General features: G+C 60.0%; 2 protein-coding genes across 2 annotated transcripts; one reads left to right on the plus strand and one right to left on the minus strand.

The window, feature by feature from the left end:
- Positions 1-845: 845 nt before the first annotated feature.
- On the plus strand, positions 846-8,361 carry Creb3l3 (cAMP responsive element binding protein 3-like 3). The gene is made up of 10 exons (XM_013022773.1): positions 846-939; positions 1,678-1,809; positions 2,147-2,441; positions 3,910-4,019; positions 5,104-5,241; positions 6,195-6,301; positions 6,417-6,485; positions 7,443-7,527; positions 7,665-7,761; positions 7,876-8,361. The coding sequence occupies exons 2-10, from the start codon at positions 1,678-1,680 to the stop codon at positions 8,196-8,198; spliced, it is 1,356 nt and encodes a 451-aa protein (XP_012878227.1). The 5' UTR covers positions 846-939; the 3' UTR covers positions 8,199-8,361.
- A 996-nt stretch (positions 8,362-9,357) lies between these two features.
- On the minus strand, positions 9,358-15,132 carry Sirt6 (sirtuin 6). Its single transcript, XM_013022734.1, has 8 exons — positions 15,045-15,132; positions 13,830-13,957; positions 12,838-13,020; positions 12,142-12,201; positions 10,649-10,744; positions 10,492-10,572; positions 10,017-10,140; positions 9,358-9,925 (listed from the first exon to the last, which is right to left on the minus strand). The coding sequence occupies exons 1-8, from the start codon at positions 15,108-15,110 to the stop codon at positions 9,677-9,679; spliced, it is 987 nt and encodes a 328-aa protein (XP_012878188.1). The 5' UTR covers positions 15,111-15,132; the 3' UTR covers positions 9,358-9,676.
- Positions 15,133-16,953: the final 1,821 nt, after the last annotated feature.

Below are 16,953 nucleotides of genomic sequence, written 5' to 3' on the forward strand. Positions count from 1 at the left end.
GGAAGCGGCAGAAGGGGAGCTGTGGCTCCACACGAGCGTTGAGTCAAAAAGCTCAGGGATGGTTGCCCAGGCCCTGAGTTCAAGCCCCAAGTTGTGGGAGAAAAAATAGTGTTCTCTCCAGCCATCTAAGCTGATTATAAACGAGGATCCATCACCGGAATATCAACACGATGACACAGAGTTGGGAGGTAATGCAGGAGCAGGAACAGCATTTGCAAAGGCCCTGAGGTAGGACAAGTTCAACCCGATAAATAGTTGCTGGGTAAATGAATGCTAGGTTATTCTAAAAGGAATTGATTACCATGGATTCGACTCTGTGTGTGTGATGAAGCAGGGAAGGGAGGAGGGAGGCTAGGCAGCCTGGCGGGGTGTTGGCCCCCATCAGAGATGGGGTGCCCCCTTGCAGAAGGAACGGCCTTCTATACATTGTGACTTGCCTTGGGAACGGATAGCACCCCATCTCAGGACCCTGAACTTGTGTGGACCCCAAGATCCAGTGACTCTTCAGAGAGCCAGGTCCCTGAAAGTAGGGGAGAAGTCATGGCCGCGCCGAGACACCCCGGACTTTAGCCTTTGCCCGCTATGGGCTGGACCAGCAAGGAAACAGGGAGATAACGGTCCTCCCTCCCCTCCCTCCCCCAACAACTCAGCCCAACACTGTCCCATTGGCTCTCCTCCCTGTCCATCCGGACTAGCCACCAATCAGCAGCCAGGGGCTGGGCTTCAAGCTCCAGGGCACTATTTGAACATTTCTTGGGGAGGGGGCGGGCAGTGTTGACCAGGCAGAGAGAGAGAGAGAGAGAGAGAGAGAGGACCAGAGAGCTGGGGAGCAGCGCGTTGGCCAAGTGGGGACCTCACGCTGGAAGTGGGAACCCACTTCAGAACGGCCTGAAGCACAGCTGGCTGGGCCCATTGGATGGGGGGTTAATAGCTGGAAAGGTGAGTCCTGTCTCAAGTTAAGGGGGCCTAGGAAACTGGTCCCCCCAAGATGCCAGGCTGGTGAGAAGATGCAGCCTGTGCTGCGGGTGGCAGGTCGGAGGCTGGGGAGGGGAGGCTGGGGAGGGGAGGCTGGGGAGGGGAGGCCGGGGAGGGGAGGCTGGGGAGGGGAGGCCGGGGAGGGGAGGCTGGGGAGGGGAGGCCGGGAAGGGGGAGGCTGTGGGGGAGGCTGTCCCCCCTCTCCACTGTCCCTGGCCTGCCTGGGGTATGGGGTGATGATGAGCCACACTGGACATTGTAAAAATGGGGGGCTCTAGGGAACCCCTGTCCAAGGCTCAAGGACACCGGCTGTTCCCCCCCCCCGCTTTTCTTTTCATTCTGTGCCAGTGTTGGGGGTTGAACTCAGGGCCTGGGAGCTGTCTGTGAGCTTTTGTGCTCCAGGCTGGTGCTCTACCACTTGAGCCATGGCTCTACTTCTGGCTTTCTGGTGGTTCATTGGAGAGAAGAGTCTCATGGACTTTCCCTGCCCAGGCTGGCTTTGAACCGTGATCCTCAGGTCTCAGCCTCCCAAGTAGCTGGGATGACAGGCAGGAGCCCCTGGTTCTGGGCTGGCTCCTTCCCAGGGTTCTGTCCCCATTGGGGATGGAGCCAGAGGCAGTGGCTGCCCAGCCCGGGCTGCGTGGGGACCGCTGGGAACTTGGGGGTCTGTGCGACCTCACCCCTATGTCCTTCGCACCCCAGATGGCTTCCCCTACCTGTGCCATGGGCCCCATGGACAGCATCGAGCTCCTGGACCTGCTCTTTGACCGGCAGGATGGCATCCTGAGACATGTGGAGTTGGGCGAGGACTGGGGCCACATCACCGAGGACCAGGTGAGCCCCCTCCCCCTGCGCAAGCTGAGAGCCACAGGGCCCCCCACTGGGCAAACTGGGAACCCCGGAGGCTCTGCTGCCAACTCAGGCCCTCGTCAATGCAGGGCAGCTCTCGGTGCACCTTTGGAACAAAATGAACATCCACTCTCCTTTGCAAGTATGGGAAGCACCGTGTCAGAGAGGGCTAGACACTTTCCTAAGGCCACACAGCATTCTGTTTCCCTTGAAAGGACGCATGCAGGCCCAGCCAGGACCGGGGGTGGGGTGGTGGCGTCTCACCCAGAATCCCACAGGAAGGCGGCGCTGAGCTGGGGGACTCCCTCTGCCCCCCCTGCAGGTGTTGCCAGGCGCAGACTCCGATGGCTTCCTGAACTGCTACCTGGGCCCTGGAGACTCAGCGCCCAGCTCCCCGACCTGGTCCCCCGCTGCCAGTGACAGTGGCATTTCTGAGGACCTGCCCTCTGACCCCCAGGACACCCCTCCCCACCGGGGACCAGCTCCCACGGCGGCGGGGGGCCCTCCCTCCGAGCCTGGCAAGGAGCTGTGCCCTTCCTTGGTCCCCAGCCCGCCCTGTCCCCCAGCCAGGCAGCCGGGGACCCCGGCACTCGAGACCTCTGTGGCCATCGACCTGGGTGAGTTTGTGGCTGGTGGCAATCTCAGAGAGATCCATCCTGCCCCCAGTGCAGCTCCCAGAATGGACAGCAGAGGGCGCCCTCCAAGGCCCAGGGCTGATTTGCATAATCAAGACAGTGACACTTGGGGCGGGGCCATCCCCTGCAGACTTCCTGCTGGGGCCCTCTTGGTGGGAGGCTCAGAGTGGTGAAGTCACTTACCAGAAGTCACACAGCTCCACCCAGTCAGGAGTAGAGCCCTCAAACCGACTCTGTGCAGAGTACCCCAAGGGCCAGAGTCAGGGGTGACTCACACCTGGTCCCTGCCCCATGGGGGAGATAAGACTTGGCTGAACTGTAATGCTGATGGCAGCAGGTCTGATCCTGACCGGCAGTGGGTCCCTGAACAGGGGCCTTCACCTTTTTGTTGGTTTATTGATTGAACTCAGGGCTTTAGACTTGCTAGGCAGGTGATCTACCACTTCAGCTACACCTCCAATCCTTTTTGCTTGAAGTGTTTTCAAAAATTACATATTTAGCTGGGCGCCGGTGGCTCACACCTGTCATCCTAGCTACTCAGGAGGCTGAGATCTGAGGACTGCGGTTCAAAGCCAGCCCGGGCAGGAAAGTCCCTGAGACTCTTATCTCCAATAAACCACCAGAAAACCGGAAGTGGCGCTGTGGCTGAAGTGAAGTGGTATGGAGCACTAGCCTTGAGATGAAGAGCTGAGGGACAGTGCCCAGGCCCAGAGTTCAGGCCCCATGACCCACCACCACAACAAAAAAATACATTATCTATTAAGGTGGGATCACACCTGTCATCCCAGCTACTAGGGAGGCTGATCTCTGAGGATCCCAGTTCAAAGCCAGTTGGGGCAGGAGAGTCTGTGAAACTCTTATCTCCAATTAATCACAAAAAAAAATCCAGAAGTGTGGGGCTGGGAAGGTGGCTCAGTGGTAGAGCACTTGCCTTGCATACCTGAAGCCTTGAGTTCGATTCTTCAGCACCACATAAGAAAAAGAAAAAAAGCCAGAAGTGATGCTGTGGCTCAAGTGGTAGAGCGCTAGACTTGAGCAAAAGAAGTTCAGGAACAGCCCCCAGGCCCTGAGTTCAGGTACCAGGACCAGCCCCCCCACCCCGAAATATGTTTTGCCCTGGCTGGCGTTGAACCTCTACCTTCCCAATCTCAGCCTCCCGTGTCGCTGGGATTACAGGTGGAAGCCACTGTACCTGGCTTCTTGTGCTTTTTATACTTGATCTTAGCCAAAAGGCGGAGAAGCGATTTCTTGTGCTTTTTATAAGTAGAGCTACGGCCAGCTGAGTTTGTAGGGGAGGAGGACGCCGGGCCATGGGCACGGCTGGCTGCTCCTGCCCAGGCCTTGGGGGGGGGAGGGGCGTGGGCACTGGATGTCAGCTGGGGGTTGCCAGGGCGGGGGGGGGGCTGAGGCCCCCCACTGCCTGACACCATCCCCATCCCTGCCTCCCCAGAGCTGTGGAGCTCCGCAGGCACCTACTCGGAGGAGCAGGCCGGCTCACCCTCCCGCTTCAGCCTCTCGGTGAAGCAACTCCTGCTGTCCAGCAGCGGCGGCGGGGACCCGGTGAGCAGCGTCCGCGCCCGACACCCCCCCCCATTGCACAGCCTGGGGGCAGCTGGCAGAGGCTGAAGTCTATGCGGGGAAAGGGCTGTCCAGGGAGGGGACCAGGGGGCCAGGCAGAAGTGACAAAGTCCAGCCGGAGGCCTGGGTTCACGCCTGTCATCCCAGATACTCAGGAGGCTGAGATCTTAGGATTCAGGTTCGAAGCCAGCCAGGGCAGGAACGTCCATGAGACTCTTGTCTCCAGCGAACCATCCAAAAGCCAGCAGTGGCGGTGTGGCTCAAGTGGTAGGGCGCTAGCCTTGAGCAAACCAACCAACCAACCTCAGGGACAGCACCCAGGCCCCGAGTTCAAGTCCCAGGACCGGCACAAAAATAAAAAATAAAAATAAAGGACTTTCCTATGGGGTTGTAAGGGACACAGGGCCAGAACTCAGCAAGGATCTGTGTTCTGGGAACTTCCCCATCGTCCTCTCCTCCCTTCCTCCCGCCCCCTTCCCCATCTTCTTCCTGTCTTCCTTTTCCGTTACCCGTTCCTTCCTTCTTCTCTCCCCTCTCACCCTCCTTTTAGTACACTCTGTATTTCTTTTTTCTTTTTGTGTCAGTTGTGGGGCTTGAACTCAGGGCCTGGGCGCTGTCCCTCAGCTCTTTGGTTCAAGGAGAGCGCTCTACCACTTGAACCACAGCGCCACTTGTGGTTTTCTGGTGGTTCATTGGAGATAAGAGTCTCAGGGACTTTCCCCACCCAGGCTGGCTTTGAACCGTGATCCTCAGATCTCAGCCTCCTGAGTAGCTGGGATGACAGGCGGGAGCCACCGGTGCCTGCCCCTGATCAGATCAGCTAGCCTTACTTCCCCTGCCCTGTTTTCTGGATGTTTCTCTTGCCTGTGCTGGCACACAGCCTTGGCACAGAGTAGGAACGGTTGTCGAATGACTATTTGTGGAAGGCAGGAAACGGAACCCCCCCTGCAGCCTCCCCTTTGTCAGTACCGGCTCGGTGGACAGTGCTGCTGGTCACTCTGGGTGAGGCTGTCACCTGGGGGGAGGGTTGCTGGGCTTCTCGCTCAATGGCTCTGGGTTTCCATAGCAACAGCATCACCTAGCAGCTGCCCACCTGCTGCGGCCTGGGACCGGGCACTGCCAGGAGCTGGTGCTGACTGAGGATGAGAAGAAACTGCTGGCCAAGGAGGGCATCACCCTGCCCACACAGCTGCCCCTCACCAAGGTGTGCGCCGGGAGGTGGGGCTCAATACCTGTTAAATTACCCCCATAGAATCTTAGTCCAACCTGTTAAAAAAATAAAAAACAAATTAAAAAAAAAGGTCCGGCTCACGCCTGTCATCCTAGCTACTCAGGAGGCTGAGATCTAAGGATGGATGTTCAAAGCCAGCCTGGGCAGGAAAAGCCAAGAGACTCTGATCATCCACCAGAGAACCGGAAGTGGCGCTGTGGTTCAAGTGGTAGAGTGCTCGCGTTGAGCTGAAGAGCTGAGGGACAGCGCCCAGGCCGAGTTCAAACCCCAGAACAGCCAGAAGTACAACCTTAAATTCAACTCAGGCCCATGCTTGGTCTTGAACTGTGATCCTCTGGATGTCAGCCTCCTGAGTTCTAGGGCTTGAACTCAGGGCCCAGGCACTGTCCCTGATCTTTTGTGCTCAAGCCTAGCAATCTGCAACCTGAGCCACCATACCACTTCCAGAATTTGGGTGATTCATTAGAGATAAGAGTCTCACGGACTTTCCTGCCTGGGCTGGCTTTGAACCATGATCCTCAGATCTCAGCTTCCTGAGTAGCTAGGATGACAGGTGTGAGCCCCTGGCCAGCATCTGGCAGGAACCTAGGCTTTTTTTTGCCAGTCCTGGGGCTTGAACTCAAGGCCTGGGAGCTGTAGTCAGGCCCACCCTTGGAGACTCAGACCTCTTTCTGAGTATGAGGTGTTATCACCTAAGAATTCGGTAGCAGTGAGCCCCTGATTCCCACCCATCAGACCTTCTGAGCCTGCAGGGAGAGGTGCTGTTCTCAGACCCGACCACCAGGTGGAGCTGCAGCACCGGGGCCTCAACATCCGGGTGGAGGCAGCTGTGAAAGTTTGGGGCCCCCTTAGTGAGGTTTCCTAGGGACCCTGCAAGAATGGAGGGAAAGCCGGCCAGCCCCCCTCTCTGTACCCCCTCCACGCAGTATGAGGAACGAGTGTTGAAGAAGGTCCGCCGGAAAATCCGTAACAAGCAGTCGGCCCAAGAAAGCAGGAGGAAGAAGAAAGAATATATCGATGGCTTGGAGACCCGGTGAGGCTGTGTGTGTGTGGGGGGGGGGGGTTGGTGTCACACTCCCAGGGGAAACTGAGGCACAGCGTTCACTCCCCACGCACCCATGTTAACGTCTCCCTGTTGCCCCCCCCAGGATGTCAGCCTGCACTGCCCAGAATCAGGAACTGCACAGGAAAGTCCTGCACTTGGAGAAGCAGAACCTGTAAGTGGCCACCTGTCGGAGTGGGGACAGGGGAGACAGTTTGATTTTTTTGGGGGGGAGCAGGAGGGGACTAGGGAGTAGCCCCAGTATCTTTTATAGGAAGGAGTAAAGGGCAGAGGCTACTGTGTTTTAGGTGAAGAGCAGAGAGCTGGACGGAGCAGGGAATAAGGGAATACACTCACAAAGGAGGCAGGCTGCATAGAAAGGGGCATTGGGGTTTGGGGCTTTGAGGGAATGCGTTAGAGTCTGCCAGGAAGAAGGTAAAAGTCAATGGGAGCGGGCAGGTGTCGAGGTAGAGGCTGGCAACAGGCTGGGTTGGTGACCCACACCTGCCTCTGTGCAGATTTCATCTGTGTTAATTTGACATCATTCTGGGCCACTAGGAGTGGAGCTGGGAAGGAAGTGGACAGTCCCTCCATTGAGTTCAGGGTCCAGTAGCAGGTGCACTGAAGAAACACAGAGTTGTGTCTACAAGACAGGGCTGGGAAGGTGGCTCAGTGGTAGAGCGCTTGCCTTGCATGCCTGAGGCCATGGGTTCGATTCCTCAGCACCACATAAGCAGAAAAAGCTGGAGGTGGCACTGTGGCTCAAGTGGTAGGGCTAGCTCTGAGCTGAAGAGTTGAGGGACAGCGCCCAGACCCAGAATTCAGCTCCCACAACTGACAAAAAAAAAAAAAAAAGACCATGGGACAGTGAGGATTATTGTTGGGGCTGAGGCCTGAAGAGCCAGCCGGAAAAGTACATGGGGTGGGGGGTGTTAAGCCTGTGCAAGGGCCCTGGGGCAGGGTGGAGCCTGGTGAGTGGGTGAAGGATGGAGAGGGAGGGGAAGGCAGGAAGGAGACGGGGTGGGGGTGGGGGTCCTGCCGGGCCCTGTGGGCTGCAGGGAGGACTTGGGCTTTGGGAGAAGGGAGACCGGACGCCTGCTGAGGCAGCTCGGTGGCCGCTCATTGCTACCAGGTCTCTCTTGGAGCAGCTGAAGAAACTCCAGGCCCTTGTAGTCCAGTCCACCAGCAAGTCTGCGCAGACGGGCACCTGCATAGCGGTGAGCCCCAGGCCCGCCCCCCAGCCTTCCCCTCGGGAAGTGGGGTCCTTCTCACGCAGGGTTCCCTTGCTCCGTGGGGCCTCGTGGGAAGGCGGGGAGACCCGGGGAAGAGGGGGTGACCCGCTCCATCTCTGCAGGTCCTGCTCCTGTCCTTCGCCCTCATCGTCCTCCCCTCTGTGAGCCCCTTCGCCTCGGGCAAGGCCGAGAACCCCGGGGATTTCACACCTGTGCGCGGTAGGTGCCGTGGTCCCCCAAGCAGCCTCCCCCCAGTGCCTGGGCCCTGTGCCCCAACCCTGCCTGCTGGGCCCCACTCCCCCCCACCCCACCTGACTCCCAACTCCTGCTCAGTCTTTTCCAGAACCTTGCACAACGACGCCGCCTCCCGGGTGGCCCCTGAGGCTCCACCAGGCCCCGCCGAGGCCCCGGGACCCCGGGCTGACACCGGCGCACCCTGGAAAGCATCGCTAGGCAGCGGCCTGGGCCCGGCCTGGGGGGGCTTCCTGGATGTTCCGGGGCAGGGCACCCCGGTGGAGGAGCTGGACCATGCCACCGCCCTGGTCTTGAGCAACTCCACCGAGGGGCTGGGCCGGGCCTCCCTGCTGGACTGGGCGTCCCCCGATCCCAGGCTCAGCTCGGGGCTCGCGGGGCTGGAGGCGGTGGGGGAGCTGTGAGCACCCCAGGATCGAGCCTCTGCACCCCCGTGCTCAGGGGGCCACAGCAGCGGGCAGCAGCACCTCCTCTGACTGACCCTCAAGTAAGGAGCAGGAATCCACAAGGGCTGAGACAGCCCAGTCAGACAGGCACAGACAGACAGACAGACAGCCCCCGCGCCGGGCTCCCCAATCACCACAGGAATCCGTGGATTCGGGGTAGTTGCAGTGCATGACCACCCCCTTTTTCTAAGACTCTGAATAAAGTGTTTTGCCAGAACACGCGGCTGTGGGGCGGAGCGGGGCTCGGGGTGGGTGTGGGGCGGAGCGGGGCTCGGGTGGGTGTGGGGCGGAGCGGGGCTCGGGTGGGTGTGGGGGACGGTGGGGTCCCAGCAACCCAGCAGCTTCAGCACCTTGGACAGCGGTGCTGGGCCCAGCAGAGGGAGCTGGACTGCAGGGAGGAAAGGGAGGAGGGGCTGCAAGGATTTCCATCCTGTGTCTTCCTGGGGGAGGGGGGAAATGATGTTGCTGGGATGAGGAAACTGAGGCAGACAAGGTGATCTGCCCAGAGGCACAGTTGGAGACTGGGGGGGGGGCGGCGGGGAAGTTGCCAAGGCCCAGCTTCTGAAATCCTACCAGCTGGGCACCAGTGGCTCACTCCTGTAATCCTAGCTACTCAGGAGTCTGAGATCTGAGGATCACGGTTCAAAGCCAGCCTGGGCAGGAAAGGCCATGAGACTATTATCTCTAATAAACCACTAGAAAATGGGAAGTGGTGCTGTGGCTCAAGCGGTAGAGTGCTCACCTTGAGCTGAAGAGCTGAGGGACAGCGCCCAGGCCCAGAGTTCAAGCCCCACAACCAACCAAAAAAAGAAAAGAAAAAAAGACAAAAAAAGAAATCCTACCAATAAGGCCTGGGAAGGTGGCTCAGTGCTTGCCTCACATGCATGAGGCCCTGGGTTCGATTCCTCATCACTACATACACAGGAAAAGCTGGAAGTGGCGCTGTGACTCAAGTGGTAGAGCGCTCGCCTTGAGCTGATGGCTGAGGGACAGCGCCCAGGCCCTGAGTTCAAGCCCCAGGACAGATGGCTGCAGGCCCCTGCCCAGCGTGGGGCGCCTGGTCCACCTGCACATCGGGAGGGGACCCACAGTTGTGCAGTAAAAGAATCCTGATTTATTGCATTGCAGACTTGCCGTGGGGTCCCACACCCTCCTGTCTCCCCCGTGTCCCCGCTCCTAGGCTGAGGAGGAGCTGTGGAGAGCCTGCCTGCGGGCGTCCTCACCCCCAATGCCCACAGCGTCCTGAGCCAGAGGCTGCGGTACACCAGGGCCCTGGCGCCCAGGGGAGGTGAGGCTGGGGGCCGGAGCCTAGCTCAGCCCCCCAAGGGCCCCAGAGGCCAGACACACGGCCACACCTACCACATCAACAGAGTAGAAAAGAGCCAGTCAGTCTGTGGTTTCTACAAAAGCCCCGTCCCACCCCCACCGCACCCTGGTCAGCTGGGAGCGGCCTCCGCCTTCACCCTTTTGGAGGGCCAGTGGGGGGCAGGGCTGTCTGGCCTCTCCCTCTTGGGGTGCCAGTCGCAGGGCTCCTCCTTGGGGCTCGGGGGGCGCGGCAGAGGTGGCAGGGCCCTGTCCAGCACGCGGGGGCCGTCCCAGGCCGGGATCGGGAGGCCCAGGTGCTTCATGAGCTGCGTCATGACGTCGTCGACGTAGCCGTGGATGCGCAGGTCGGCGTGGCGGTCCTGGGGTGGGGGGGGGCGTTCGTGCTCAGGTGTGGGGAGGGGCAGGGTGCACGGGAGGGGGGGCGGGGGAGGGGCGGGACGCAGCACCTACGTGCTTGGTGGGCTGCAGGTTCACGATGACTAGCCGGCCCCCGCGGCGTTTGGTGGCCAGGGGCAGGTTCCCGCTGGGCCGGATTTGCAAGGAGGTCCCCAGGGTGATGGACAGGTCAGCGTTCCTGGGGACGGGGCAGCGGAGAGCCGCGGGGAGCGGGGTTCAGTCCCATGACAGCCCCCCCTTCCCCAGAGCCCAGCTGTCCACCTGTGCACCCACTCACCAGGCCCTAGAGACACGCAGCCCGTGTGTTCCCTGGGTCCCCCGCTGACCCCATGTGGCACAGAGCCAGACCGGGGAGGGGAGGGGGGTAGAGGTTCTTTGCTAAGGCCTCAGTTTCCCCACTTAGGCCTCCCTCAGGAGGCCTTCCAGACTTCTCCCTGTCCTATGTGCGTGTGTGTGTGTGGGGACTGTGCATTTCTGCTTGGTTCCCACACTCGCCCCCCACTTTTGAGTGTACTGGGGGGGGTCACACCTGCTGGCCTCGTCGGCAAGAGCCAGGTCCCGGTCCGGCAGAGAATCCTCCCAGTCTAGGATGGTGTCTCTCAGCTCTCCCCTGCGGACCCGAGGTTGAGGGGTCAGCCGAGTGGCCAGGCCCTGAGGTCGGGGGGGGGGCGTGGAGGGGCGCTCACCTGCAGGCCCGCAGCCCCCTTGCTTTGGCCACAGTGCAGAGCCGGCCCGTGGCCTTGAGGCCCATAGTGCCCACGACCGTTTCCCGAACATACTGCCTGAGGAGGGAAGGCAAGCCGTCAGCTCGTGGGACTCTGATCTCCAGCTAGCCAGCAACAAACCAGAAGTGGAGCTGTGGCTCAAGCAGTAGAGCGCCAGCTGAGCAGATGAGCTGAGTGGCCAAGCCCCAACCCTTGGGTCACATCTGGCCCTCTCCTTGTGCATTATTTATAAAGTTTTATTGGTAAAGAGCAGCCTTGTTGATGTATGTGTTGTCTATGGAGGTTTTCATGGGCCTGAAAAAACTAACTCTGGTCCTTATACACAGAACGTCGGCTGGCCACGTCCTGGTGGAGAAGCATGAGCTGTTGGTTCTTGTGATTTTTCCATAGGTTGGAAAGAGAAAAATGATAAGAAAGCCATGTGGTCTCACCTGCATGCTGGTCTGGAAGACCTCACCATGAAGCCCCACCCCCTCACAGAAGGGGGGACAATGTTGTTTGTTAAATTATGCCCTTCCCCCCACCCCACAAAGCACAGTAGAAGTTTTCAACCCTAGTAACTCCAAGGTGGCTTGATTGAGAGATGAAGTCATAGTGCTGTGCCTAGCCAACTCAGTGCAAGTGTGGTGGGTCACATCTGCAATCCCAGCTACTGAAAAGTCAGAGATGGGAGGGTCAAGATTCAAGATCAGCCTAGGCAAACAGTTAGTGAGCCACCCTCCCCCTCATCTCAACCATCTATTTGGTATGGTGGTGCACACCTGGAGGTATAAATAGGAGGAACCAGGTCCAGGCTGCGCCAGGCAGACAAATAAGACCCTACCTGAAAAACACCTAAAGCAAAAAGAGCAGAGGGCGTGGCTGGAGTACACAGCATCTGCCCGGCAAACCCAAGGCTCTGAGTTCAAATCTCTGTACCAACCATCCTCCCTCACACATAAGAGGGAGAAAAACAATGTCGGAGACACAGGGAAGGTGGCCACAGGACAATGAAACAGGCTGCAGGGTTGGGTCACCGCCCACAGCCACAGGCCCCGCCCCTCACAGGGCCCCGCCCACAACCACAGGCCACACCAGAGCCCTCACACAGGAGTCCCCGCCCACAAAGAGCTCCACCCACACCACGCCCACACGGCACGCCCTACCCTAGCTCTGAGTCCCCACCCACAATCACAAAGCCCCGCCCACTACGAACAAAACTGCCCTTGTCACAAGTAAACCCCCCACTGCAACCACGCCCACTCGCAGAGCCCCGCCCACGACCTCAGGCCCCGCCCAGGACCGCAGGCCCTTCCCACACAGGTCCCACTCACACCCCAGGCCCCGCCCACGCTCAGTCCCCACCCTCACTCCTGGTTCCATCCACAATCAGGCCACGCCCCCACCCCTGGACCCTCCTACGCAGGAGTCCCCCCCCCCCCCATGGTCACACTCAGGGCTCCACCCGCACTCACGTCTTACACTTGGTGCACTCTTCAACAAACATGTTCCCATGAAGCTCTGCCAGCTTGTCCCTGTGGGAGGAGAAGAGGTTGGGGGCCCCCTCCCTGGATCCCCAGGTTGTGAGCCTGGTTCTGAGCTCTCTCCCTCCAGGCCTTCTCTGGCCTTCTCATCTACAACACCCATGGGCCTCCTCTCCAGCGGGGGCAGCCGCCAGCTGTCCCACCCACGGGCTGAGCGTCCCCGGGCGGGTGGCCTAACCGCTCTGAAACGGAGGAGCCATTCACCCACTGCTGCCATTCTTGTCACAGTGTCAGCCCTCTCCACAGGCAGGCGCTGTGTGGCCGTGTGCACACTGAGCCTCTCTGTGCGTCTCAGTCCCTAGGTTTGAACAGAACACTAAGTCTGGAGGCATTTCTGGGAAATCCTACACCAAGCCTGAGGAGCTCTTTCCTATTGCTCCCAACCTCACCTCCAGCATGTCCCCCCCTCTGGGGCCATCCCATGGCCCCACCCTTTCGGACCTTCCTATTCAAAGCCACGACTTCCCTTCTAGTTCCTTGGCATTATTTCCAATCAACCAGGCTGGAGGCATGGCTCAAGTGGTAGACCGCCAGACAACAGCGCAAGCAAGCCAAGTCAGGGTGAGGCCCTGAGATCAAATCCTGGTGGGTAGGGCAGGGCTGGCTGGGTAGTGGTTGGAGGGTTACCGGGGGAAGCCGGAGCGCACGTGCAGCCCGTCCACGTTCTGGCTGACGAGAAAGTTCAGGAAGCCCACGCGCTCCAGCTGCACCAGGGCCATGTGTGTCCTGGTGGGCCTCGCGCTCTCAAAGGTGGTATCGAACTTGGGGGCCAGGCCCCTCTCCTCCATGGTCCACACGCCGTGGGGGCCTCTGGGGGGAGCAGCAGGTGGGGAGAAGCCGGGGCAGGGAGAATTCGAGGACACAGGGTGAGAGGGAGACGGGAAAAGAAATAAAGAATCAGTGATGGAGAAAGGCAGAGGATAAAGGGAGAGATCCAGGCCGACTCTTCGGGTCACTTTGAACTGTGTGGCAGTGGGGAGCCCTAGCACATTACAAGAGGAGGCTGCGTGGGGGAGAATTTTAACATTTCTCCTTCAAAGAGGAATCTCACACTGGGTGTCCCTGGGCTGCTGGGTAATAGGCCTCAGGAAGAGGGAGGAATGCAATTCGTTGTGCAGTGGTGCACAGCTATCTGTAGGAGGGACCCCAGGAAAACGTCTCCTTTCCTATGATGATAAAACCCCCAGTGTGGTGGCTAGGCGTATTCATGTAAAGACCGTATTTCCCCGCATCCCTTGCAGCTAGCTGTGGTCAGGTGATCAGGTTTTGGACAATGGCGTGGGATAGAATGCTGGGGACACAGCTTTGTTCCTCTTTTCCAGGACCCAGGAGGAAGATAGCAGGATAGGCTTGCAAATAACCCTAAAGACTACACTTCCCAGCATACTTTGCAGTCAACTCTGGGCACCTGAAGAGGTTCTAGCCAATGAAGGAGGGCCAAATGCTGGCTGGGATTATAAAGGACTTTTGGGAAACAGACGGCTCCTCTCCCCCTTTCCCAGTGTCCAACAGGAACACCGCAGGATGGGCTTCCCAGACTGGGTGTGTCTGTTGATCCCCAGGAAGTCCCTGGTGGTACCTCAGGCCTTGCCTCAATTTCCCTTCCCCAGCCCAGAGACCTGAAGTCAGGGATGCCGGAGGCGGTGCTGATGCCGGCGCCCGTGTGGAACACCACATTGGAGGATTGCCGGACCAGCCGCGCCAGCTCCCACACCTTGCGCTCCAGCTCCTCCGGGGGGTCAAAGATCTGTGGGGTGAGAGAACAGAAGGGGCCTGGTCCAGATGTGTTCCCCAGGGCCACGGGCAGAAGCCACATGTGCCCACCTTGTGCAAGGGAGGAGATGAACTGCACAGGGTGGCTTGTCAGCCTGGTCCCCCTCAGCCCACAGCCCTCCATAGTGACTACCTCCCTCAGGGTCAAAGCCCCAGCCCTCCGGGCAGCCACTGGGCCCTGCACAACCCTCCCCGGCCCCTCCTTGCCTCTGCCACTCACTCTGCTCCTTTCATGTGCCAGCCTCCCTTCCGCCCCAGGGCCTTTGCACAGGATGCTTTCTCCCACAGACACCTGCATGGCTCCCTGACTCTTTTAGGTTTGGATTCCAATATCGTCTTTGCTGGTGCCCCCAGACGACTCCTTTCAATGAACCTCTTAGGTCTCTGCCATTTGAATGTGTGTGTGTGTAATTCATAAGCAGCAGATGTTTGTAAATCAGCTGGATGTGGGTGGCTCACACCTGTTATCTTACTCAGGAGACTGAGATCTGAGGAACAAGGTTTGAAGCCAGCCTGGGAGAAAAATCTGTAAGACCCTTATCTCCACTGAACTACTCAGAAAAAGTTGGAAGGGGCGCTGTGGCTCAAGTGGTAGAGTGCTAGCCTTGAGCACAAAGAGGCTCAGGGACAGTGCCCAGGCCCTAAGTTCAAGCCCCAGGATGTACTCTCCCCCTGCCTCCAAAAAGATGTTTGTGAATGAAGTGAATGGGGGAAGAGGAATTCACGCCTCAAACCGACTGGACAGAGCCTGGGCGCTGGTGGCCCACGGCTGCGATCCTAGCTACTGAGTACTCAGGAGGCCGAGACCTGAGGCTGGAGGTTCGAGGTCAGCCTGGGCAGGGCAGCCGGTGGCGTCAGAGGGAGAGCTCCAACCCCTGGGTGGCAAGCGCTGAGGGCCGAGCCCGGGCCCGGGGCTTCCAGCGCCCGCCTGCGCAGGAGGCCGGCGGCCTTCTCCCCCCGCCACCCCGCATCCCGCTTCCCCCTCCGGATGGCGGCGGGATCCGACCCGGGGCGGGGCCTCCTCCGCCCGCAGGGGCGCCCCCGCACCCCGGCGCGCTCACCTCCGGCAGCCCACATTTCCCCTTATCCGCGTACGGCGACAGCCCGGCCGCATAGTTCACCGACATCGCCGCCGCCCCGAAAGGGGAACAATAAAGTTTCCCCTTGTTGCGGCCGCTGCCGCCGGAAGTAGGGGCGGGACGTGGTGGGAAGGTGGAGCCCACGTTCTTGCCCTACGCGGCCTGCCGTGCCGCATGCGCGCTTGCCTGGGCGACGCCTCGTGCGCCATCTTCAGTGTTGGCAGAGCCCGGCTGCTTTGCTTGATCCTGTGTTTCTGGGACCTGGAAGAGGGATAACCATGGGGATCCGGGCGGGCGGGAAAAAAAAAGTGGGCGGCCACGCGTGTGAGAGTTCTTCAGCCATCTGGAAACTTTATGGGGATTATGTCACGTAGCGGGGACCCAGAACCCCAATACATGGAGAGTGTTGAAGAACACACAGTTCTCTGATCCGTCTAGGGAAACTGCTGGAGGGCACTGAGGCTTCCTTTTAAGAAGCCTGTGTGAGCTGCCATTTTATTAACTACTTGGGAGGTGGAGATTGGTCAGATCGAGGCGCCAGGCCAGGCCAGGCAAGAAAATTAGGGGGACCCCACCCCCATCTCAACCAATGGCTAGGTGCGGTAGAGCACACCTGTCATCCCGGCTATGCGGAGAAGTCTAAAGTGGGCAGACAGAGTCCAGACCAACACTTAGGCGGGAAGCGAGACCCCCGTCCTGATCATAACCAAGAGCTGAGGGCGCGGGTTAGCAGTGCAGCGCCTACCTGGCAAGCGCCGGGAACGTAAGCAGCGTGCCCAGGCCCTCCTGTGTGCTGGAAAACAGTGCGATCGGGGTTCGGGGGGGGGTAGGGGGTCATGGGGAGGACCCCGCTCGGGCTCTGCTCATCCTGGAAGGCCTCCTGGAGGAGGGGGGCCAGAGCAAAGATGGAAAGAGGCGGTCAGAACGCAGGGGAGGAATGAGCTGGTTTCCCGGGGAAGGGGGCGGGAAGGAGGGGAGCCAGGAGGCAGGCAGAGCTGGGCTCTATCCAGACCGTGAAATCCGTCCAGAGATGAGAGGAAGACTCCAAGTGACCCCCACGCCTCCCCCGGGGCCTGCTGGCCCAGGGCAGCCGCTGCCAGCCTGTCTCCTCCCTCGGCTCCTCCCGGCCCCCTGGGCCGGCCTGCCCACAGCTGATCGGGTGTCAGCGCTGGGCGCTGGGAGCTGCTGGTGCGAGGGTGCCGGTAACTGGAGCCTGTCTGTCTGTCGTGGGCGCAAGGGCCGGTGCTGCAGGAGGTAGGAGGCCTGGCGGAGGGAGGCCGGGGTGGGGGCTTCCCCCAGGCTGGGACGAAGGGCACACACACGGCTGGGCCCCAGGGTGCGGGGACCCCCAGACACATGCTCCCCCGCTGCCCACACCCCGGCCCTTCTTCCTGTGTGCGCCGCCCACCTCCCCCTGCCCTGCACTCCACCACCTCCCCCCCACCCCCCCTTGCCACCTCCAGGAAGCGGAACACCCCCACCCCAGTCTCACTGAGGTCCCTCCTGCCCAGAACACTGGGGGCTGCTCTCACCAGTGTCTTCCTGCACTGCTTTGGGTGTGATTGAGCCGTCAGGGAGGGGTGGAAGAGAAAGTGGGGTGGGAGGATGGTGGGAGAAATGGGTGGGTAGATGGATGGATGAGTGAATGGATTGATGAATAGATGGATGGGTGGATGGATGGATGGTTAGTGGGTAGATGGCTGGATGAGTGGGCAGGTGGGTGGGTGGTGGGTGAATGGGAGGGTGGGTGGATAGATGGGTGGAGGGGTGGCTGGAAAAGTGGGTGGATGAGTGGATGGATGGCAGATGGGTGGGTGGATAGATGGGAGATGGACAGATGGGCGGGTGGATGGATGGATGGATGGATAGATGGGTGGGTGAGTGGATGGAT

Source organism: Dipodomys ordii, unplaced genomic scaffold (genome assembly GCF_000151885.1).
Source record: "Dipodomys ordii isolate 6190 unplaced genomic scaffold, Dord_2.0 Scaffold64, whole genome shotgun sequence".
NCBI classification, from domain to species: domain Eukaryota; kingdom Metazoa; phylum Chordata; class Mammalia; order Rodentia; family Heteromyidae; genus Dipodomys; species Dipodomys ordii.